Raw genomic sequence first — 26836 nt, forward strand, 5'->3', positions numbered from 1 at the left:
TCTAGTCGCTTAAAGTTTGCTTCTATGTTGTACTGTTATGGTCATGTTCAAGCGGCAGCTCGAGTGTTGGAGGATGTAGAGAGGAGGTATAACAGCAAGGTCAAGGCTGTGTGTGGATGTGGAAGAAAACAGAGAGACCGGGAGCTGCAGGTGTTTGCTGATATGTCATCAGGCAACACTGACAGCGAATTCAGTGAAATGCCATTCGCATTCTGTGTCAGATTTGTAAGGCAAGAATCGTATTGCACTCCTTTCATATTATTGTGTGAAATGGAGCGCAATATCACTGTACATGAAGTTGCACAGAGAAGTTACACTGATAAACGATGGATGAACAGTGCTGAGGTGGATGCTCGTCCGTTCCTACACTATCTGCATTATCTCGCGTATGGAGGACTCGGTGAACGTGACAATCAGCTACATGCATTGACAGTCTTGGCGTCGTATATATATGATGAAAGAAATACAATCAACCTGTATCATAAAGAAACTGCTTTTAACTTGCTGGGACACTGCTATGAAATGGAAGGAGAGTATGAAAGTGCGTTACATGTATACGAGCTATCGTTGCGTCTGCAGGATACAAACAATGCCGCTAATTGGCACGCCCGGCGTGTTCTGCGTCTTATAAGCGGTTAAAACTACGATACAACACGTTTTGTTGCGTAAACCATTTACATATGAACTTAATATGTCTTTAAAATGCTATGTATTATGTATCGAATGTAACAAAATATATGGACAAGCAATTTATATGTAGATTTCGAAATATAAATATTGTAGTTATGTTCTTCTTGCACTCTTATGGTTTTCTCATAGAACAGAATTAATCGTGTGCGTTTTGTGACGTGGTTATTTAGAGGATTATACACGGCATAGCCGGGCCGGGTAGTGATAATTGGCTCGCAGGGAGCATAACGGCTCGAGGGCTTTAGCCCGAGGGCCGTTTGCGACCTGGGGCCGATTATCACTGCCCGGCCCGGCTAGGCCGTGTATTAACGTCTATAATATATATCTTACTTTTATACTAAATTATAGATGGGCACAGGTTTTGAGTCATAAAATCATACTTTTTTGTCATCACTAAAATTTATGAAGAACCAGCTTTCCGTACTATTATTTTCATTGAATTGATTAAGCAATTTTTGACGTATCTCATGTGACGTAATTTAAATGACGAAACTAGCTAGACGCTTTGGATTTAAGGACAACAACAAATCGGACTTGGAGTGTTTTTATTTAACAGTTAAACAATTTTAAGCATCGAACAATTAGTGTGTGAATATACGATGGATTATTATAATATTATGCATGTGAATAACAGTGTTGGAATATAAAACTGGAATGAAACTGTTGAGACTGCATTTTCGATTTCGTTAAAATGTCGAATAACGCGATGTTTTGTTGATTAATTGATGGATTAAATTTAAGAAAAGTGTCAGTGAATTGTTCTTTTACTGTTCGAAGGAAATCGATATTGAATTAAAAGGGTAATTTCTTTGATGAATAAGTCGTTCCTTTGTCAGTCGATCAAAGAATGTCTATCCACAAAGAATTGCCTGCTTACATCTAGTGCTTTAAAAAGGAAAAAAATGGATGGCGATGAAGAAATGTGTCTAGAATTTTAACTCGTCATGGAAGCAAATTAAACTTTACGAAAATAAACATGGTTATTACACAACTTCGGTGAGTAGAACAATAACAAGTAGATGTTTTACTTTTTATGGCTAAGATTGAATGTGGACGCCATTTTTTCCAGTTGAACGTCACGCGCACACATTCTGAGGGCCGAATATAAATAATCGGCCCTAGGGCCGAATAGTTATAATGACCCCGCAATGGTGATAATGGCATGAACAACTGTACAAATTTGTTACTATATATAGTAAGGTATGTGTTATGTATACGTATTAATGTCTGCTATATGCATATGCTGATTAAAAAGTATTGCGAATGAATGTCCTGAATGTTATAAAGTGTGCGAAGTTATCGGAAGCCACTACAATTAAGAATATACTTCTGACATAGCCATAGGAACATTGTATATGTACATGTATCCTTTAAGAGTTGCATACTATTTCGTTCAAATAGGTGTTGTTTTTTTCAAATCATGTCACATTTGTGCGTTTTCCAAAATAAATCGATGTTTAAAATACTTGCCATATAATATGATATGAAGTACTTATAACGATTATTTTTGCATTTCTTTTATACACAAACAACATTTAGAATGTTCAATCATAACTGTTCTCTTGAAAAATATATGTCACCAATATATGAATAGATATATCACAGTTTAATATATTTATTTACTTGAAGGTCATTTGAAGGACTTCATAAAAATTATGTTCTTAAGACACAGTTTGGCAGGAAACTTTAATGATTTGTTTAATGATTCCCACCCTATATTTGTTTCGCTGCGCAACTGTATGTTACATGACGGTAAAAGTGAATGTGTGTAAAACTATGTACATCGTTTTAGTAGGCCACAACGACCTATATCCAACCTATAATTGTAATCCACCAGCCCACATCTCACATTGAAAGTTGGACACACATATTTATATTGATTAGATGTGTCCTTTATTTAAAATGAGCCACTTTTCATTTTACTTAATTGTCTAAATATTGTTTGTATAAACAATGCATTATAGTTACTGTCATGCTTATAGATGCCGACAAAACTGTTTAAACGTATAAACCCTTATGAACATGAAGTAATGTCTCAACTTTGCAAAAGCTATGTATAGCTGGTAGTATATTATATTAAAAACACAATAAAAACACGAGTGTGAGTTCTCACCATTAGTCCCCTACTACCTTAGTAGCATCTCAAATTATGTGTAAATACTTGGTTGATTATATTGTGGTGTAAAATATGTGCACATTCTCACACAATTGCGCCGACAGATTTCTTAAAATTAATTGGCAACGAAATTATTGATCGGCGTTTGATGGTTTCATAGCCAAACGAATAACCTAACTACTTATATGTCGCACGGTATGTAAGACAATAAGAAAAGCGATATTAAGGATCGCTCTTGGAAAACGGGGCCACATGCATGTGCGTAAATTGCCGTCCCAGATAAACATGTGCAGTTCTCACCGGCTGATCAAGGACGACACTTGCCGCTTTTATGGAATAATGTGTTGGAAAAAAAGTCTCTTTCTTGCTGAAAACCCAGTTAAGGCGGAAATTGTCGTCCTAGTCTGTATAGTCCGTACATTATGCACATAATTAGTCCTTGCAACGTAGATTTACTGATAATCAATCTTTCTTAGTCACGTTGTATTGGCTGTCTTCTAAAATTGAATAAATAATTCATGTTTAAGAAGAGCCCAGAGGATGAGTGTTTAAATTATCTGATCCTCGCGCTTGGAAAACGGGGCTTAATACATGTGCGTCAAGTGTCATCCCAGATTAGCCTGTGCAGTCCGCCAGTCCGCACAGATAAAAAGAAACCGTTTTATGTTATTTTTTTGTTAAAATGAAGAATTTTCTTCGTGAAAATAATGTGTTTGTTTAAGGTGTCGTCCCTTATAAGCCTGTAAGAACGGCTCAGGCTAATCTGGACGGCACTTAATACGCATGCGTTAAAACTGGTTTTCCAAGAGCGAGGTTCAAATGTATAAAGCATTCATGTGGAAGCGAAACCGAGAGGGTGATTGTTTAAAAAAAAAAACATATGTTGGACTGCCATGCCTTTACAGACTTAATTGTAATGAACTAGTGGATGTATGAGACTCTTTCAAATTTAACAAAATATTTTTGAATATACATGTAATCAGATATGTGTTTCATGTGTAAAACACACTGTGTACAATCAAAACAAATCTTTATCACATTAAAACAAATACAAGATAAACAACTGTATAAAAGAACGTAATATGTTCTATCACAATATATTCCAAAGGTTTTTTTTGCCTTCATCAACAACAGGAAACAGTAATTCAACAACATCGTTGAATAAATTAAAATGAGGAATACTTCACAATTTGAATAAAAACTGTAATGCAGACCATTGCCAACTAGTATATGCGAGCTTTATTAGTGAGGAATTCATCACAATTTGAATAAAAAATGTAACGCAGACCATAACCAACTAGTATGTGCGAGTTTATTTAACGAGGAATTCTTCACAATTTGAATAACAAATGTAATGCAGACCATTACCAACTAGTATGTGCGAGCTTGATTAATGAGGAATTCTTCATAATTTGAATAAAACATGTAATGCAGACCATTACCAACTAGTATGTGCGAGCTTATTTAATGAGGAATTCTTCACAATTTGAATAAAATATGTAATGCAGACCATTACCAACTAGTATGTGCGAGCTTGATTAATGAGGAATTCTTCACAATTTGAATAAAAAATGTACTACAGACCATTACCAACTAGTATGTGTGAGCTTGATTAAACATTACCGGGCTAAATTCATATGCGTAATGTGTCGTCACAGATTATCCTATGAAGTCCTTACAGGCTTATCACGGACAACTATTTCCGCTTTCATAGAATATTCCATTTAAAGGAAGTATCAGCGAACTGCACAGGGTAATATGGGGCGGCACTTAACGCACAGGAATTTAGCCCGGTTTTCCGAGAGCGCGGTTCATATATATACAAGGGACGAAGTTATGGTCACAACACTTTCAAAATAAAGGAGATAATCAATCTCAGTGAATAAAGTAGTAAAAAATCAATATTCATAAATTCATCACCGTATGAAAACTAGATAACTTTCGACTAAAGATCATTAAAATGAGTATGCTGGTTACTTGAAAGGAAACAAAATAGTAATATCAAATTCAATACCAAAAGGCCGATCGTGTAGGTCACACGGGCTTGTGACTTCATAAGTTTCAATACGATATCCACAGGACGCTTTGAATTAGTAGGTCTTAATCGTACATACTGTTACTCCAGGAATCCAGGGGTCAGTGGTTCGAGCCCAGTTGAGAGTTACTTTTTTTCTTTTCTTTTTTAAAATTTTATTCTCGATTTTTTACTGGAGCTTTTTATTTCCAATGTTTACAATTATTAATATAAAGCATTTAATGAATAACTTTGAAAAATCTGTGAAAAGTCCCCTTTAACACGCATTCAGTATAAACACGTTGTCGCGAGGCTCAGTAAAATTTGTCAAGTTAAGAAAGATAATGGCATACATTTATAAAACTTTAAAAATATGTTAATAGGCTTATTTAAAAGTGTACGTTTTTTAAATTAATATGCGGCTATTTTCCGTGATTGTTGGCGAGCAAGTTCAATAACGCTTATAATGGAACATGTTTGTAGAGCGTCCACATTACAATGCTGTGTAGCAAATTTAAATCTGTGTTTTCAACACACCAATCTCTGTGTTACACAGAAGAGACTTACACATGACATGGAAGTGGAAAACATCGTCCCTGATTAGCCTGTATGGACCTCAAAGGCAAATCTGGGACGACATTAAACGTTCATGCGTTAAGCCCCATTTTCCGCAAGAGTGGCTTATATCTGCTGCATACAAACAAAATCACTTTTCAGTTGTTTTAATTAGCTTCACGGGAACCATTATTGTTATGAACATATCATTTTAAGCTTGCGAACTTGCAAGTAGTTTTGTGAGCACAAACATATTTGAGGAGCAACACTAACACATTGCTGTTATCTATATTGTTTGTTACCAGCAATGTATTGTTATGTATGCGTGTGTTGGTTTGCGTGAGTGCGTTGCATACCCGGACAGTCTGTCTGGCTATCCGATTAAGTTAACGCAGACGTTTGTAATTTTTAAGACCGAACCAAAATTTCATATATTTCATTATATATAAATATTTAATTACGGCGGCAACGTAAATTTCCACTCTCTAACTCTATGTAGATATATCCCATTAAGCGTATTAATAACATTACTAATAATGAAACTACTACTAATAATAATACTAATAATAATACATCTTCTATTTCTAAAACAACAACTACTTCTACTACAACTTATACTTTTTTCAATTAATTTATATTATAATGATATTTAAAATAGGGTGATTGGTGTAAATGAAATATGCATTTATAAGGTCTGTACTTTGCATACAGTTTGTATAATGTATATGTGTCATTAATATGTATCTTTTTCAGAAGATGGGTTTGTTTGGCTTGATACGATATAATAAATTTATAATAGGATAATGACTGTATAAGTAAATAAACATGTTTTAGATAGAAACAATACTTAACGGCATAAAGACGAGATGCACATGGTTTATCCTTAGTATAGATTGTAAATAAATTATACTAGATAGAAATCAATATTTTTTAGGCACATCACGTTCAATAAATGTATGTTACCGACGGCCTTTTATATCACGTATATATAAAGAAACTTTGAAAATAAGCGGAGATTTTTGTATGATTCGTACTTGAAAGTATACAAAATAAATGCTTTCAAGCAAAGATCAAACATAATTAGTTAGCTAGTAAAAAGACAAACTTCAAAGACTTCTGACACTTATTCAGGATCACATGAGCATATTTTGCACAACCAAAGATAAAGATAAAAAAGTGGATTCTCAATCATTTGATTTTACAAACTGTATTTGCAGTTTGTATGGCTTTGAAAACCAAGTGGGCATCAATAAGTGGTGTCTTACGAGAAACACACATTTTTTCTTAAAACTCATTGGATGCAATAAGGATGCAAAGTGACATAATGTTGTTTAATTCAATATTAAGCTTTTATATGTGGTTACGTGGAGGGATATGGTTCAAGTTAAGTAACTCTACCCATATTTCCCTTGGGACTCCCTACCTGATTAGACAAATGGTATTAACCAAAAATTATCGAATCAAGCTTGTCGACTTATTGTTAAGGATGAGATGAACGCACATTAGCGGATGGAAAACTCCAATCAGTGGATGGAGTAATATTTATGGTTGGAACACAATCATGTAAAGCTTTTCATTGCCAGCTATGTGTCTCATGGTCTTGGAACGTTTGTGAGCTATGCATTGTTCACCCCATCACACTATCCTTGTCGGATGCAAAATACGACGTCAAATCAGTCCTTTAACATCAACATTATAACTAAATACAAACGAATACTTGTTTCATCCTCAGCAACCTAGCTGTTATTCATTACGCATGCGTTATACGCTAATGAGTGAAACGACATAGCACACATTGGTATTCGACGATGTATTTTATGAATAATAACTCACAGTATTTCTTAAATAATTTTTCAGTGAAAAGGTCTCTTGGCTTTATCTTACCTGTTTTGATACATCCTTATTTCAGCGTTGATTATCAATTCATTTCTTTGTCCAAACATCACGTTCTACAAGATGCCACATAGTGATGTTAATTATATATACGTTTAACTACACTATGTTGTGGACATGCTAGCTAATGACTCATGTGGTGATCTTTCATGAAATAATGTCTTCGTCTCTTCTCCTTATATGTCTGCTCCAAGTGTTACAATATTTATTAAAGTAGACAATGGCCACGTCATCGGAGTCAAATAATATATAGACGTTTAAAGCATGCATAGTATTGTTATGCTATAAACAATTTGGTTTAAAACTGGGCGCGCAACGATGGTCATTCTATTAATACAAACTTACATACATGTACCAAGCTAACGTTAAAACTATTGTCCTCGCGAACGACTGTGTAATATTTGGTATGCACCATTGAACAAAATCGACCAGATATTCCGCAACCGCAGTATCTATTACATCTCGCTACAGGAGTTGGTTTTTTTCTGTGTTTTTTCGTTAAGCCCAGAAAAATGCTAAACAGTTTATGGTTCATAATGAGAGCAATTAGCTGTCTCGTCTGTACGTTTACCATTTAAGAAAAAGTGTAATCTTCTTATTATGCCTTATTTTAAACAGCTGTCTACAAATTTATGAGTTGATTAAGAAGGCTAATTCATCGGGTTGTGGTTTGTAAGCCAAGATTGGCGAAGACAGACATCAATCTATTACAGATGCAAATGATGAAACTTCACAACTATTACAAGCAGAGAAAGTATTTCTTACATAAAAATGCTAAAATTAAAACATTAAAACTGACAGAATTACATAACTGGCTGCGGAACTATACTAGTCCATTATTTTATACTCCGCGAGCGAAAGTATTTACGAATGTTAACACAAGTCTAGGACACTCGGTAATAATCATTAGTAAAAGTTAAAGACGCAATCGGCCAGATTGAATTTGGAGGAAAATGTTTGCAATACGTAACACTTTACATGCGTTTTCCATACATGTTCAATACACAATTCGATTGTCTCTGATTAAATCGAAAATAGAATTAAACATAATGGTTTATATCTCTCGCTCGCTCAAATTTAAGGGGGCAAACTATGTCAAACAACTTATCGACGTGTTATTACCTTACATAGTTTTGATGTTCCCATGCTCATGTATTTGGATGCGATAAAGTTTCATTATTAGAAGTTGACGAATTATCTTTACAATACGAATATAAAACACAAAACACTATTGAACTTTGACATGATTAAAGTTCGTCCAATATTGACTATCAGCTGTTTACGTGTAAACAGGTATCACAATTATATTAACAAACCTTATAAACAAACAGGACGATTTAAACAGACTCAAAAACCAAAGTCGAAATAAATTGGCTTTTATGGACACAAAACTTCTCTTGCCTAAAGTTGCGGCCTAATATATTGATTTATTTCTCTATTCAACAATATTTTTTCTGTATATAATAAAACAACTCTACTTTCGTTGATGTGTTTAATTATTGCATCGAATTTTGAGCACATTGAAAAAAAAAATGATTTAATAAAGGTTTATACTAGTAATCGGTTAACTTCAATATATATATATTAAAATAAAATACTTATACAAGCATATCAATGTACTAGTGTTCTCATCAATACTGTGTACATAGATGCATTTCTACAAAAACAAAACAAAAATATATAATAAATAGTTTCAAAACCGTATCAGACAATACGTTCATGAAATATACTTTATAATAAGCGTAGTCGAGTGGCATATTTTACAAAACCCGCCTTCAAACAACGTATTTATAAGTTATAGACGTTGTCTCTTCTTATTGTTTTAAAGTCCCGACAATCTTTCCACATGCCAGTTGGCAGCATTATTTCGGCGCCTGTGTTCCAATGACAAATTATAAATATTTTTGGCATGTTCAACCTTACCCTCCATCTCTATACAATGTCCCGCAAGATTCATCATCGTATCAAGATGGTAGCAGTCGTGTCCGTGTCTTTGTATGTAATCCAAGATGGCATTCAACGCTTGAACTTTTCTCTCGTTGACACCCAATCCTTTATACGTGAGGTATTGCATGTAGCGCAGAAATACTAGAGCGTCCACGCATCCATCATTCATCCACCAAGTGTCAGGTACATCCCTCTCACGGAGGTCCTCCATTGAGAACGCTCTATTCATTTCATACAATAAAACAGTCGGAACACAAAACGCTTCTGGTCTAGTGAATCGCACACAAAACACAACGTTTTGCACATTTAATCGACTGTCAGGGAAACTAGGCGGCAGACCTAGAAATGTATCAAGAGTGCTATCTCTCGGTAACGATTGAAGGCAACCACACATGTTAATAACATTGTGTTTCATTCGCTGTTCCACGTCATCAAGAACTCGAGCTGCTGCGTGTAGGGCGCCATTGCAGTACAACATGGAGGCTAACTTCAATCTTGTGGATGCAACATCCGTGTTCAGTGAGTGCTTGAAGCAATCAAGAATGACTTTTGTCACGGCCTTATTGCATCGAATAAACTGGGACGATACTGTTGATGCTAGCAATGACGTCATGAAGCGCGCAAATAGCCGTACAACACGCTTTTCAATTTTATCACCGTGCAAAAGCAATTGCTGTAGTATTTTATACGTGTTGATGTCAAATGAAAAGTTAGTTTTGTTAAGTTCAAACATATATAGGCATTGCAACCTGTCATGATCAAGTGTTCTCTGAATAGCCATATTCTGTTGTTGCCGTGTTAGCCCGTCTTTATTTCGTATTATTCCCAGGCCTCGATATAGTAGTCGCATTCCAAGACGGTCAATCGCTATTTTACACAAAGCACGCGGAAGGTTCCTAATAATGGAGTTCACGCATTTTAACAACCTTCGACAGGAGCCCACCATTAACTTGCCATCAAATAAATTGGTGTCTGGTAAGATGTAATGCGGACACAACATTTGTGAGAGCCATCTTTCCATTGTTGACAGACATAATATGGTGAGATAAACTAAATTATGTGGTTTCCAAATGCTAGTTGGTGTTCTTTCTACCGTGTATAATAATGCAGTTTTGCAATGGAAACTGGTTATTCCATCCGGAACTTCTGTATTGAAAATTGCCTTTTTGATAATTTTCAAAACTATGTAACATTTTAAATGTGTTATGTTCAAACTGTACACTAGCAATCTTTCAATTAAATTTGGGGAAAGTCGCCATTCTACATATCTGGTGTCGCTACCCGGATGTCCAGATGGTACCAAGAAACAAGGACACATCCGAGCAGCTTCTAACATCTTAGCTGTTGGCCATTGTCCAACCCTGTTTCTGTTTACCCACCGCTGTACTTCCGGCATCAATTCACGAACACAAAATGATTTTACGGTATCAAGATGACCATACAGGTTTACGGATGGGCCACATATTTTGACGTGTTTAAACGTAGCATACATTTGTCTTTCATAATCTTTTATTACCCGCTCGGGTGATAGAACCACTGTGTTTGCACATCGTATCATACGGTAATCAAGTACACGTGTTTCCGGTGCAGATGAATTCGGTCTAGTGACCTGGAGTATATAGTGTTGAGGGGGCAATGAATCATCCTTAAGCATCAACACGTTGAGCATACCTGATTTTCGCGACTCTATTGTTCTCATCACATTCACGCCAAGTTCGCAAAAAAGAAGGTCTATATCAGACTGTAGTCCTGGAGTTGTCGTCCCTTCGGACTGACTGCCAAAATGAAAGTAGGATTCTGTGTGACCCGAAATTTTGTCAATTATGTCACCGTGCTTTTCTCTTAGATGATAAGATTTTCGCCTGATCATAACTGTCTCCCACGTGACACCCATATCTTCCAACGCAGACGACAAGCGTTCAGATAATTCAGTGAAATCTTCTTGTCTTAAGTAATCACCCTGAAAAAAAGTAAACTGAAATGAGTCTGTGTACTACACGATCTTTCCAAATTATATATATACATATATTTGTGTATCTGTGTATTGAATTTTTATTTTTCTCTTCAAAATGAATAATAGCTTTTTATAAATACTCGTTTTATTGGTGTATGTTCCTTGGACAATTACAAGTATGCGCATTATTCAGAAAATGTGGAGTCTTAAAATCAACAATGTTTTCCGAAAAACAGATTTTGTCTTGGTTCGGCTATGATGTTTTAAATTTTAAAAAAAATAGTTCCATTCCAAACTTAGTTTAATATTTACAAGCTAGATGTGACGTGTGAAACGAGTATCTGTAAAAACGGATGAATAGTTAAATGTCACACTTAACGATGAACTATTTCATATAAACTGAGAAATTGTGAATAATAACATTTTCGCCTGCAAATAAGGATAAGGATTTTCATTCAAATTTATTGTTAGTTTGTTCGATTTAATGCTATTTCATTGAAAGTTAAAAGCAATCGCAGACGACCTAAACATGAGTGTGCCTTAGTGGAGTGTAACTTTTCTATTTGTATAAAGAAACGCCGGATGTTAAAGGTTAAAAGTAAAAAAATATGAAGTCAATAATAATTTCTTCTCTGCCATATGTTTGCTTGAATTTAATACACATGTATTACTTTTACCATCATTTTGTTTTGACACAATATTTCTCAGGAACTTCGCACGGGGATTTTGTAAGAGGTAAAATATTAGAAAATGTTATTCGGCGCGTAGGAATACGTACTTACGGTTGCCGGAGACCAACTTGTTAATTCGGCACTGCTTTATTATGTTAATGTTTGCAACAGAAGCAGGATAAATGTTATCACTCCATCGTAAAATAAATTATATACAAGTTGTAATACTCTGTGAAAACGAACATTTGTGCTGCCGATGTTTGTATCGTTCTGTAAGACTTTACACTCATGGGCATTGTATGTTACCCTGTAAATATTTCCTTCGTCTGATTTTTCAGTTTAACCGTACCGTTCGTTTTTGTGTTCTGTGATATTTGTACATGAATATTTTTGTGAAGCACAAAATAAATTGTCACAATTTGAATATTATTATAAAATCGCGTGTCTCGTTGTGCCGTAGCAACGGCATATCCTGTAACCATGTTACCGGTGTAGGTGAATCTTATAGCATACTACTGTTTATTGTATTTGCTAAATGTACACGAGCATAATGTGTCAATGAAAATTATTTACTAATTGTAAATTATGCTTTCTAAAAACTAAGGTGCGTTAAGTTTATCGATATACCAAGTAGAATTGAGTTCTAATTGTGTGAACGAAAATTAAATGCAAAGAATTTCAAAAACATTTATATTAAAGGCATATACACACCATTTTCGTTTATATCCTCGCTACACTAAAAAATGTGCGTGCTTAATCCTGGCGCTCGATAAAGAAATAAAACAGCAATAAAACAGCAATAAAAACGCAAACTTCCTGTTATCGTTCAAACACAGTGGTTTAGATAAGGAAAATTATTAAATTTATGATTCGAGTAGGGATTTTATTTATGACTGTGTTTACAACATTTTCATTTGATGACATTATCATGTATATATAATATAATTTTTTTAAACAACAATACAGAACGTAGTGGTAGAAATAGCAGTAGGGGTAGTAGTATGTAGCTTACACGCAGAGGTGGTAATCCCGTTGCAAACAAGATGGCGACGTCCATGCCGAGAGAGGTATTTTTCACCGTTTTATACACTTAATTACTTTTATTAGTTGTTAAAATGGCGCACAATATCCAGTCATATCGGCAGGTGATTAGCGTTTATATTGCATTTATATTCGGTCTATATCTCGACTACAATCGGTGCAAAATTTCTTAGTTAGTCACAAAATTACAGCTCCAGCTTAAAATTCGAAGCGAGTAAAGCCTAAATAAAGAGCGACTATTATGACGAAATAAACGCTAAACTCTGCCCAGCTGCTATGGCTGGAAAAGGAGCGACGTTTACACAATTTATACAATAAAGAAATGGTATACAACAGCGAAAAGTACCTTTATCGGCCTGGGCGTCGCCATCTCGTTTGTCAGTAGATTACCCCCTCTTCTAGTGTAAGATTGCATTTTAGGCTTGTCGTCTGTAGGCCGATGTTACTTAGAAAGAAATCATGTTCATGTTTCAGCTCACCGTCGTTACATTTAAAAGGGTGATATTTTGTTTTTCGTTTCTAGAAAGCAGCACGCAAGATCACCGTTACCTGAATTACAAAAATAACGCAATCTCTTTTCTTTCAAAAACTTAAATTTGGATATAGTTATTTATGCTGTTTTCTCATTTGTCCGCGAATGTAACATAAGTGAAACGTAGTCGGTGGTTGCTTTTGTTACAAACGAGTCAGTGTTATTTATTAATATATTAAAAAAAACTTCCAGTAAAACGTGACTTAACGTTTATGTTTTGCATCTTAATACGTTACTATTACAGATAGTAGATAACAAGTTTACAGGGTCATTATATTAGGCGACTGGCATTAAACGTGCATTACAAAATATAACGGCAGAATAGTCAAGGGCGATGAATTGGAGAAAATCGTGTTGTTAGTTTTCTAATAGCTCTCTTTGATAGCATATTGACTTCGTTACGTTTACCAGAGTAACCGATTGTTCTATTTGGTGGAGGAAGGACAATATAAATCCTGTAACAAGGTTTTGTCGGATTTGTTTGTTGACATTTCACCGGAGTTGTAAATATTCTTCTCATCTCTTCACATCTGAAAAATTATCTTATCAGAAGGGGCAACCAACGCGGATCAATTGTATCCCCCAAAAACATATTATTGTTATATAAACAAGTAACGGTTCATGATGAATGTATTTTTGGTAAATACTTTACAAGTGTAAGCGTTGTTTATTATTGAGTTAAAAGGGATTGTGTCACTTTTTCTCTATCATCTAGCCCATCCTAGTGTACGTGTAAGTCCTTACATGAACGTTTTGTTTTATTATGACCTTGTTTTTTCTTCAGAGGCAAGATATGTTGATAGTCATCAATTGACATCTCGCCTGGACGATGATCGCTCCGCCCACTTAGTCACCTGACTTAGCGGTTAGAAAACCTAGACAAGCTAACACCAAACTGGATTCTATGCCTATATATTGCCTATAGATTACGCGATATTCCGGATGATTTTTATGGACTTTTTTCACCCCTATACCACTGGTAAAAGGAGTATGTGGCATATATTTATTATGCAAATGCAAAAAATATTAGTTTATGAAGAACAGTAGCTATATATAACGGGTATTTTGGTACTTTAAACACGCTCCCAAAATAGCTCTACGTATAAGTGTGGTATTAGTAATGAATTTACACCGCTTCACTGGTATTTAACCATGTTATTCACGAAAATACTAACGAAACATTCTGAACACGTGTATTTGACAAGAATAGCGCTTTATAACTGGAATTTCGCTTAAGTTTTACATGCTTTTTGACGCCGAGCGGGAACCGAAATCCCCCATGTAATTACGTATAAATGTAAAATTAATAGTATTTAACATTGCTTATGCTACATGTATAAATGATTATAATTGAAAGTGCAGTACCACAAAAACGGTGGCATAGATACGTTTTTATTAAAATAAGTAATATAAAATAGATTTCACTTGTTTCTGACATGAAACGCGATATATAACGTTGATTTTGTTAAGTTGCAGTAATACCAATATTCCCTATTAGTCTACATATACACGTGATTTAATTCATACTTAATATTGCATATATGACATTTTCAGTTTCTGAAATAAATTATTTTTCTATAAGGGGATTTTTGGTAATTTTGGTAACTCTACACATTGAAGTTTCCACTCGCACTTGTCAAGATTACATTTCCGCGTTGGAAATTGTATAAATTAAATTCCTCTAACTTATCTTTCTTGATACCGACAAAAACCTTATTTACACCGTTTCTTCATAATTTATTTTCTATATATTTTCTAACAAAATAAATATAACTCGTTGAATAAATGAGAACTATGCATTCGGCTTGTCAAGAAAATGGCGGACATGTGGTTAGCAACCGGCGCGCACGATTTATCGATTGCTGATTGGTCGATCGATATTTAGATAAGAATCTGATTGACAGTTGGCGAGATGTCAATTGACATGACCCCGCCTGTCATTCAAATCCTTATCTAAGAATTGATCTACCAATCAGCGATCGATTAATCGGGCGCGCGAGTTAGCAACGAACTGTCCGCCATTTCCTAGACAAGCTATCTCTAGGTTCACTTTTATTTCAACGAGTTTCTTTTGTTTTCCTCTTTAAAAAACGTAGATTCAAATGGTAAAACGGTGTCAATGGGAATTATGTAACTCGGAAATTCGATATCCTGTCAGATTAGTTGGTGGCATTGAATTTATATCGTTTTTAAAGCCGAAAAGAGATCTTGAGAAGTATAAGAGATGGATGAATGCAAGCGGTTGACAGAACGTTAACATTGTCAAAGACAATTACAATATCTTATTATCGCATATACTAGCAGATTTAAATAGTTTATGTTATCGATCTGATCATTACATAATAGTTAATATTATTAATAGTTTTGTCAGTTACTAGGTGATTAATATAAGCAATGTTCATCTGCATTACTTTAAGAGAAGTAAAACCCAGCATGAAGCCTAATTCATGCAGTTTGATTACTCTGATTGTAATGCACTTTATTGCCATTATACATGTTATTAGAAGGTGACACGTGATATCTTATCTTAATAACGGTATCTACACATGTGCAGACACGTGGTGTCACCAATGAACGCTTTTAATCCACACTTGGAGATCGAATGCCTATTTCTAATTTTTGCTAACGAGTTTCGTTTATTTTGTTTAAAACAAACGGAAATGAAATATCGCAAAACGGTGTAAATAGGAATTATGTAACTCTGACATTCGGTATCCAGAAAGATTTCCAACGCGGAAATGCGTTGTTGACAATAGCGAATTGAAGTTTCAAATGTGTAGAATTACCGAGATCCCTCTTATATAACATTATTTTATTTCAAATACTGGAAATGTCATATAAGCAATAACTAAGCATTATTAAGTATGAATTATATCACGTGTGCATGTAAAATAATAGAGAATATTGGTACCCACTTTGCGTTACTTAACGAAATCCTCGTTATTAATCGAGTTTTTGTGTGTGTCAGAAACAATTGAAAACCATTTTATGTTACTATTTTAATAAAAGTGTTTCGATAAATGCCATTGTATAAGAGTTATTATTACTGATTTATTTAATGCTTTCCGGTGGTTTATAGAGAAATATCAGTGAATTAAAACTGATAATTTCACTGTTTCAAACAGTGAAAATTATCAGTGAGAATTATCAATAATTTTCATTGTTTACTGTGAAATGACGTCATTTTTTGACGAAATGACGTCATTATCCCAGCAAAATTCGTTAGTTAAACTCTTGAACAATGTATATAAACTGTGAAAAATGCATTAAATAAAAAGAAAATTTGTTGGATTCGGTGGATTATCGATTTTAATTCACTCGTGATCATAGAAAATATATATTTTCACTCGTGGCTGCGCCACTCGTGAAAATATTATTTTCTATGATCACTCGTGAATTAAAATCGATAATCCACCGGATCCAACAAATATCCTCTATATAACCTATAATTACTTGGAAGAAGTCGGTACCTGCGCGTGCGTCTGATACTGGTAGCTTTATTAAGTAGCCTCACTGAATTTTCCTTCATACAACGCTAATTTATTTATATCAGACAATGACCAAACTGATTGTGTTGTGCACTTTCAATTATAGTGATTGATAAATGTTAAATAAGCAATGTTTTAATATAATTAATATCACTTTTATACGTAATAACATGTGGGATTTAGGTACCCGCTCGGCGTCAGAAAGCGCGTGAAACTTCACCGAAATCCCAGTTATAAAGCGATATTTCGTGTCAAATACACGAGGTAAAATGTTTCGTTAATATTTTCGTAAATAACATGGGTAAATTCCGGTGTATAAGTGTTAATTTATTGCTAATAACACCATTACACGAGGTAACAGGTTCGATTTCGGTAAGCGAGCAAGCGTTTAATAGCGTGTTTAATGTACCGAAAAAAAAACGTTATAAATAGCTGATGTTCTCTATAAACGTATTTTGCACTTGCATTATAACTAAATGACACAACCCACTTTTACAAGTGTTATATGGTGTGAAAATGTCCATAAAAATCATCCGGAATATCGCGTAAATCTATATGCAATCTATAGGCAAAAAAGCCATTTTGGTGTTAGCTTGTCTAGGTTTGCTACCCGCTGAGCCACGTGATTAAGTGGGCGGAGCGATCATCGTCCAGGCGTCATGTCAATTACGACAGCAGAAGAGTACCGATGAAGCGTACGGATAAAACGTTTCTGGATTGTAAGTGTAAGTGTAAGTCTTACATGACTGTGTTATTTTATTACGACTTTGTTATTACTTCAGAGGCAAGAAGTGTTGATAGTCATCAAATACGACAGCAGTAGAGTACCGATGAAGCTTATGGGTAAAACGTTTCTGGATTGGACTGATACCTCTGTGCAGCCCCACTTTTGGGCCCGGCTTAACGTCGCTATTGGATATCCCGGCGTTTACGGAACCGACTTCAGTGTTGATAAATCAAAACCGTTTAAAAACAAAATGCGACATTGATGAATCTAGTAAACGTTGTAACGATCGATTTTTGCTAATCTATACACCGAGAGTAAAATTCGGCTAAAAATATATAACGTGTCATTTTAGTCGCAAAAAACATCTTACAATTAACCTGTTTTTTCTGCTCATATTTGAATATATGCGTACAAATATCCGCGAATTTTCCCTCGCCACCTCGACACTTCTTTTCGTCCGTCAGTTCCTCCGGATCAGGGTACGTAAAATGGATGGCGTACGCTTCGGTCCTCCAATCAAACGCCTGCTCCTTCATAAAATCCTTGTACATTTCCTTGAACGTCGGCTGGCACTTGAAATGGAAACACATTGCCCGAAGATGGCGTTTTACGAATAAATAGTCTGGGTACTTCTCGTAAATCGTGCACCTCATTTCGACAGAATTGTTACAAAAGTCATCTGTTTTGTAGTTTCGTAGAGGTCGCTAGCGTTGCAAAAGCGGACAATGACTAGGCTATTAAAAGGCTTAGATGTATGGCTTCCGGAAAATTCCCCTTGTGCATGTGATGAAATGGCGCGATTGTTAATCGTTTCCAGATATTTGAAAAACAGATATATTATACTTGAATCGAGCGACCAAAGTCGTCTAATTGCTAGCCGAATTGTAAAAATACAGCGTACCTTAACTACCTTAACTAATTTGTTGTCGTCTAATTCAAGACATTAAATTTACTTTTGTTTGTCCATTTTGTTCTTTTTCGCGAAAGACATGAATATGGAATGAATGATTTTGTTGGCAAAAATATGTGCAGAAATTTGCCTGAGGACCAACTGTGCGTTAAGGTAAAAAGAGCATTTGTACACCGATAAATCTTACCAGTGCATCGGTACAGACCGAGAGTGGATACGAATGCTAATGAGTTATTGTGTTGCTCGTATGATTTTACATACGTAATGCATTTGTACCTTGCTACCGATTGGATGAGATATACATCCTCGCGATTAAGTGTACACTTATAAATAAAATACTATACATCTTAAATTATCTGATTATCACTTTTATCTACGACATTTTTTATAATGTAAGGGGCTTGTTAATAGATTTGCGTACTTTTACGCCTGTCGATAAACAAAGGAAAGTCCACGGGCGATAACAACGCAATAGGTTACACTCTCACATACACCTCAACTACGTAGTACAGGTCGTAAATTGAGGCTTTTAATAGATTCGGGAAAAAGTTAACGCTTATTTATATTCTCAATTTATAAAACGTTGAACATAAGTTCAACAATAACTTCAGCGATAAGATAGACAAAAACAAAAAAAATGTTTCATAATCGCTAAACCCGAATATAACAAACAATTTATAATAATAATACGAATGACCTGTTTCGTAACTTCGTTCATGCTACTACAGCGGGTATTTCTGGAAAACGTTCTTTGTTTCTCAACATATAGCGGCGATCTTTTGTTTTTACGGGTTCTAGCAACGCAATAGTAGAAGGTTAGTAGAAGGTTTAGCTTGTTTATATTCACAGTTCTCAATACATAGACAGTTGGATATGAGTTCATCAATTACTACAGGCATACTATAGGCAACCTCGAAAATGATTTATAATCGCTAAAACCGAAAACAACTAAATATATTATATTAAATATATTTATAACAATAAATATCTTTTAAAAATGTAGTCGACGTATACGCTGACTTTGAAATAAAGTTTGCAATTTACTTTTCTAAATAAATAAATACAATTAAACAAAAGTTAAACTATTGTGTTGTGTTTTTCACTTGTAAGTTGCATATTCACCGCATGAAATGTGTGTTAGCATTGTCAAACCACACATTAGCGTGTGTGTGTGAGTAGATAAAAAATATACTACGGGAGAGCACTTCATATGTGATCTCATATGCCTTGTTATGAGTATCTTTCTTCACTATCGAAATATATCGTATGTTGATATTTGATTTAAACGCAGTTTTCTTTCGACACATTTAAATCACACGTCAATAGCGCCGTCATGCAAAAATGGGTCTTATGCGTTTCGGCAAGCGTTTGTTAAACCCAACATGTGCTTTTGTGCAGTCTACCATAGGCGATGCTGTTCGCTATGAAATCACTCAATATGTTTTGTTTCTCCTTACCAGAAGGAAAGATAGCTGAGTGGGCTATTTATATGATGGGCGCATATGGAATAAGACCCATTTTCGCATGACGAGGGTCATTACAAATCTCATTGCGAATTGAAAATGCCACTTTTTAGACCAATGCTTTTTGATACAAAATTTAATTCAAAATAGCAAACTTGTTAATAATGGCAGCCTATCCTCACATTAAGGAATGATTTCCAGACGTGCTGACCAAGTACGGCAAACATTATGGTATGATAATTAAACGATTTTCTCTTTTCGTGACACTATACTATTTCGCTAATGATTGTTTTCTCATCTTGGAAGCGAAAGTGAAATTCTGCGGGATGGATTGTAACGCGTAATTGTAACAGGGCCACAATTTGTGTCGTTTGAGCATACAGAGAGTAGTCCGGAATTCCTTACACTGAACAGTGCTACAGACTTTTAATTGAGCACATACGCAGTGATATAGCAAAAATTCAGAAGTTGTATCTCGAATCAGCTTATGAAATATTCGAAAATATTCATGCGTGTCACTAAGATGAAAACTGAGTGAAACAGCTACGCCTAAAAGCGCATTAGTGCTCAACGCGCATGGATCTTTCATTATGAATTTATATTCTTGGTGAGATAGTTATTTGATATTAGAAAAAATATTCCTTTTATATGATGGTGACCGCAAATTTTCTTTATATTAAGTTCTCATCACCATTTTCATCATACTTTCTATGCTTTCAGAACGTCCAAAAAGCATGTTGTTTTTATTTTGTCTAAGTTATTTCTATGAAATAATAAGGATGGTAAAAGGTGCACACAAAACTCGACCCGTGCGCTATGACACACAATTTATAAAGTTGAATGGCGTGTGTTCATTTCAAACTTGCGATTGATTTTGAAAAATGAATTGCGTGTTAAATTATGCAATAGCGAACATCTTCAGTGCCTTCAGCGCTTTGATTATATAAAGTTCTGTCTTTCTGCAAAAAAAATCAAATCACTCTGAAGCTTGCAATATTGAGTATTTTATGTTAACATTCTACTAACATCTTTACACATTATAACACATTATCTTTTATTTCATTCCAGCATTATGTTCATAGTATTTCAGTGGCGAATATGTTTTCATTTCCTATTGAAACTAATGTATTACTCGTTCAATTATGAAAACCTAGTCATTACTATACTTATTGACATAAAACAGACAATTGCACCTCTTCTTGTTCTTCATTTCTTATTTGTTAATATAGTACAATATATTATCTTATTATCACTCACTACCTTCATTAAAATACATGGTCACTTCATTTCATCTCCTTTCAATGGTCGCAAACATTACAACATCAACGCCGTATATCTTTTTTTTTTAAACATATTGCTTGTTTACAATTTCGAACAATGCGCGACTACTATTTCACAATTGTGAACAGGGTGCGACTAATTTTTTCACAATGTTGAAAAATGCGCGTCTCTTTTTTTATCCTATGAGTTCAATCAGCTACTGAAATGATACGAAAACTTATAGAAGGATAAGATTATAAAGTTAACTAGCAAGAAGGTTTTATTAAAAAAAATTACATAAACCAGCTGGACGTAGCAAATAAGAAAAATAGTTCGGTGTATAGAGAATATATGGTTTGTGACTTATGATATCCACCCCCCACCCCCACCCCCATAAAAAAGTAACTCACTATTGCAATTTGAGTAAATCAATTATTCCTTAATCTAAATTGCTTCAATAAACACAATCGAACAACAGCACAACATATAGGTATACGGCATGTTATTAGCAGCAAAAACAAATTCAATAGAATCTTGATTAAGTTGACTTCATCCAACTGCAATGACCCAGGGCGTGTTTGCTCATGGAACGGAGTACCGATGATTGACTGTTTGAAGCAAGCGGAAACCTAAATTCGAAGGCCATCTTAGTAACTGAAAATATACTCAATAATGTTACAGCAAAGGAGTCAACAAGTTATTTGTACTATATCAATAAAAATGAAACATTTGACTGCATCTAATATGACAATCTGAAAACAAACTCAATTTACTATAACAAGAACAACAGTATATAAATGCATTTCTCATAAAACTTTCACAGACGTAAATTCTGAAAATGAATATTAATGAAACCAAAATAAAATATGCACATATATCATACACATGATATAGCAAATTTAACCAAGTAAGAGGGTGGGGCGGGCAAACGATCTCTTTGCTGCCAATAAAACCTCGAGTTACAAAGAATGCCTCTATACACCCTTATAACGCCACGAAATCTTGCAATGCACGAGCTAATTTCCCACTAAATCAAATCGTAAAACGGAGAAATACGATCAATACCGAAAACTATAAATAGAACCAATTAAGAAACGGAATAATTTTATTTATATAATTTTTCTCCTAAAGAATTTTCTATGTTTCATAAAATTGTGAAATACATTATTTAGGTTGGCCCATTTGTTGTCATCTTTGTTTATTGTATAACATAACCTGTGAAACATAATTAAGACGTGCTGTTCAATTTACACGTATATTTAACGCCTAAACTAATCTGAACAGCGTGACTGAACAATAAACCGCGATATCAGACGACGAACACATTGATTTCGCAATACCTTGCTTAACAACCCTTTGAATACTTAGTTATGAGTGGGACATATTTTGTTAAAGTCGGACATGGTTACAGTGACAATTTGAAATGTCAAAGAAGATTGGTAGGACATGGCATGTTCTCAACTTTGATCAATATTTTTTATTTTTATTTCTGTGGATCTAGCTTTATACATTAAAATATTAAATGGAGGTATTTTTACACGTGTTTTCTTAAATTAAAAACAGTAAATGTGTGGTACAGTGCACGCTGTTTAAACCAGATATTGTATGGAAGAATATGGATGACTGGTACGGAAAATTAACACAGTGTGATTATTGTAATTCTCTGGAACACAAAATACAGTTTAAAAAATCCTTAAATGGATGATTATCTTCTAGAAGACTATTTTGCCTAACGTCAGAGAACTGTTTATAATGTATTTCGAATGATGCTAGCATACAAAAGTTCCAACAATGCTTGAACATAATATAACAGTTAATACAGCTGAAACTTTCTTTACTTATACGAACGTCAGTTCTTCGGGCATCAGGTTTCCAAGTGACCTTCCGTTTGCAATATCAAACGCAGTGTCGCTCTTTATTAACACGGTAGCGTTTTACGCCGTTCACCGAGCAAAGCGCACGCCGAGACTGTGCAGGTTTCATTCGCTCTTTCTAATATTTTGTCACGTGCTGACATCGCTGTGTTTCATGATTGAACACAGTTTATACAATGCTACATACAGAAGCTTTCTTAAGGCTGCAACTGGAATATTTATTCCGGTCAAATTTATAACATTGACCCTTGTGAGTCTAGACCGCCTTGTTCTGTTTGCCGACAATAGGATCTACATCCGTTATATTACATACAGCAGGGCAAGAAACGTATCTCTTTCATTTAGATAATATTTGTTTCCTATATTTCTACAAGCAACAGTTATTTCTGTGACCCCTTTTCCTACGAATTTTCGGATTCTTGTATTACGCACACGATGTACTACGCCGGCGCACTTTCTGTCATTGTAATGTGTGTTTCGTACACAGCTTACATATTTATAATCATCAGAATTAAAACCTTGACAGCAATAAACGGCGGACCAGGCAGAGTTCAAGAACTGTTAGGAAGATCTGGGCGATCAACTGCGTTAGTTTTGTTTTACATAATATCAATTACACTGTCAATAATGCTGGTGGTCATTGTTTTTGTTGTCAGATTTATTACAAACAATCTTACTCAAGGGAACATCTTTGTAAACCTTTTTCATTTGTTCAACGCCTCGGCTGATCCGTGCTTGTACGTGTTCTGGTTCCGACAATGCAAGATGGAGGTTCTACAACTGATCTCTATCTGTATGCCGAGGTTGAAACCACGTGTTGAAAGAATGCGGATAGAAATATTTAATATAGTAACATATGAACCTGCTCAACAAAATTGAATTATCTGCTAGTATGTAAATCGATGTTGTATATGATGAAAGAACTTCATGAATTTAAAATAAACCTTAGCTGTAAAATTATATAAAATAATTCCCGATGAGAAAACGCATGTTCTTGTTATCCATAAACTGCTTTTGCAGAAATCGAATATAAATGATATTGACTAATAAATAGTCCATGACAACATGACTGGAACCTTCAATTCAAGAAATTATTAATGTGTGAGCAAATGCAATATTTAGGTTGCACGGTTGATTACAAGATACTGTTCTGTTATGTAATGCTATATGAACGAAATATGTATACATTTATAAAACTCAAACAGTCGTTAATAATGAGCTACCGGTATTGTAATATAAACAGTTCCAAAAGTTTCTGTTCCGTCATTGGCATTCGCGTTAGAACATAGACGCGTACATTACAAACTCGGTCACAATAACAATGCAACACAGTAACGTGAGGTAACATGACTAACCTCCATATTATCAACGTCCTCAACGTCCTGATGCACCCAACATATTGCAAGAAGGATACAACTTTGCAGTTGTGGTGACTGTTGGAATAGGAAATACAAACATAAAATGGCATCAATTAAAAGTTCGGAAACGTGTTTCTGTTTGTGTGTTGTTATTTGCGCCAATGAAAAGGCTCAAAACAAAAATGAATGACATACGATTAAAATTTCAGATCAAGCAGTTTGTTGTCAAAAGGCTGGGTTTCTCTGTTGCTCAGTGAAGATCAACGTTATCTTGGTCTAGACAATCTACGATTCTATTATAAAAACCAATTCAAAACATCATTGTTTATAACTAGTATACCTTATGTATTATGTTGGAAAATGCACTTGCTAGAGTATCAACTACGTTAGTAATCAAAAAAGAATATGAAGAAAAAGTATAAAATGTTTTCTTTAACCTCGTCATCGTATTTAATTTCGTTGTAAAATTGCTTCAGTAAAATATTCAGCAGTTATGTAACACGTCAGGAATATGAGGAATTCTTATGTTCAGGTCCGTCATGTTGACTGAAAAAGGACGGATCCCGGATCTTCGAACATTTAAAACATAAGATATATTCACTTAACTTTATTTTGACGAGTATGCGTCAGAATAAAGAATACGAATGTCACGATTTTAATCTTAGTTAGTTCTTCTTAGAGACTTAAAATCTGTAGATGACGGAAGGTATCTTAATCTTCTGTTTTGCTCGGTTTGCCTCTTTTAATTAAATACTACATACGACGTGTATTCAGAAATGTCTTTTTAAAACTGTATAACATATTAAGTGTACAGATTTATTTATTTATATGGCCTTCAGATTGTGGATTTCATATATGTTTGGAAATGAGAGAAAAATTCATGATTTGATGGTATTCAAAATAGATATCTCTTCGGTGAACAAGATAGCAGATGCCAAAATAGCAATTGTGGTTTGTTTTTGTTCCTCAACAATATAACAGTTGATGAATGACCCGAATTTAAAGAGCCTTTAAAGAGTCAATTTTCACGTTCTTTATTAATATTGCCTAATAATCACATGGCTCAATATTCGCATTACACATGGAAGCCGCAAAAGTTGCAATGAAAGTGAACATGTCAAGATAAGTTAAAAGATGTTCAAAGGTTTCGGTAGATATGATGTCCGCGTTGGGACACGACGAGCCTGGCTCGATACCCATATGGAAGCGTTCCTTAAGTAACTGTTCTACGCAGGAAACGGACTTGAGTGTTTCAATTAGTAAATGGCGTTTGACAAAATCAAGCTTAAATGCATAGGTTTAAACTAAGCACAACCTTTTACTTATTTCTTAAAGTTGTTTGTTCAAATAATCCACATGAACAATATTTTTATTGTTAAAAACAGGTTAAACTTACACACATGTGAAAAAAGACATTCATATTAAAATATCAGCTCGAAAGATTGGAACCATCACCAAATGTACACACAGAATCGGTCATGAAATTAATTTGATTAGTTCATTTCCTACACTGGTAACTCTTGGTTTAGTTCTCAGACGCAAACACTGAAAATAGAACCACTGGTATTTGCAATAATTTGTTCACACTTTTGTCACGTTCTACATCTCGATCAAATCACTTTAGTTCAAGTTGTTGTTTTCTCTCTCTCTCCACTTCACCAGGCACTGCTTATAACGTCATCGATAATAATGATAGTGGCCAACTTCCTGTTTCCATTAAGACATTTAGACCTGGCAACACAAATTGCCGCTGCTTATTTTCTGTGTATGGCATATTTTCTTTCTTAAAAATGAACCACACCAGATTTCATTGATAGTTGGAATTAATATGCATGGTCTTAATACGATGCATTGAAACTGGTCAATTTGTGCTACATTGCTCTCATATGATAGGTTTACAAGTATTTTATGTTTACTGAAAAAAAGTAATTAAATTGTCTTCGAGCTTCGTTTGGACGATTCTTGTCAACTGCTTACGATCTCCCTCGCATTCCATCCCGTAAAACCTTCAGGTGTCACAATTCTAGTACATATGTTAAGATTCTACACTGTAAAACGATAAACTAAAAGACAACAATAGAATTGCTCAATATTCAGTTACATAATACATTGCCCGGATAAACTTGAAAAACTTTTAATAGTATAACTAATTCGAATGAGAAATTAATCTTGCGGCGGCATTTGATTGCGAACGTCTTGGTCTTTCAGAGGCAATACACGATAATATATCGCCCCATTGTTGCAAAAAGATACCATTTAATTGCAATGTCACATGGTACCTGTTTGCACCTATGTTCTCATCGAAGGTTTTTACATACAAATTGAAACGCCTCTTGAATATTT

At 34.7% G+C, this 26836-nt stretch overlaps 1 protein-coding gene across 1 annotated transcript; it reads right to left on the reverse strand.

Annotated features, from left to right (window-relative positions):
• Window positions 1-8743: 8743 nt before the first annotated feature.
• On the reverse strand, window positions 8744-12635 carry LOC127854795 (uncharacterized). The gene is made up of 2 exons (XM_052389843.1): window positions 12552-12635; window positions 8744-11175 (listed from the first exon to the last, which is right to left on the reverse strand). The coding sequence occupies exons 1-2, from the start codon at window positions 12552-12554 to the stop codon at window positions 9091-9093; spliced, it is 2088 nt and encodes a 695-aa protein (XP_052245803.1). The 5' UTR covers window positions 12555-12635; the 3' UTR covers window positions 8744-9090.
• Window positions 12636-26836: the final 14201 nt, after the last annotated feature.

The sequence above is a fragment of the Dreissena polymorpha genome, chromosome 13 (genome assembly GCF_020536995.1).
Source record: "Dreissena polymorpha isolate Duluth1 chromosome 13, UMN_Dpol_1.0, whole genome shotgun sequence".
In the NCBI taxonomy this organism is placed as follows: Eukaryota; Metazoa; Mollusca; class Bivalvia; order Myida; family Dreissenidae; genus Dreissena; species Dreissena polymorpha.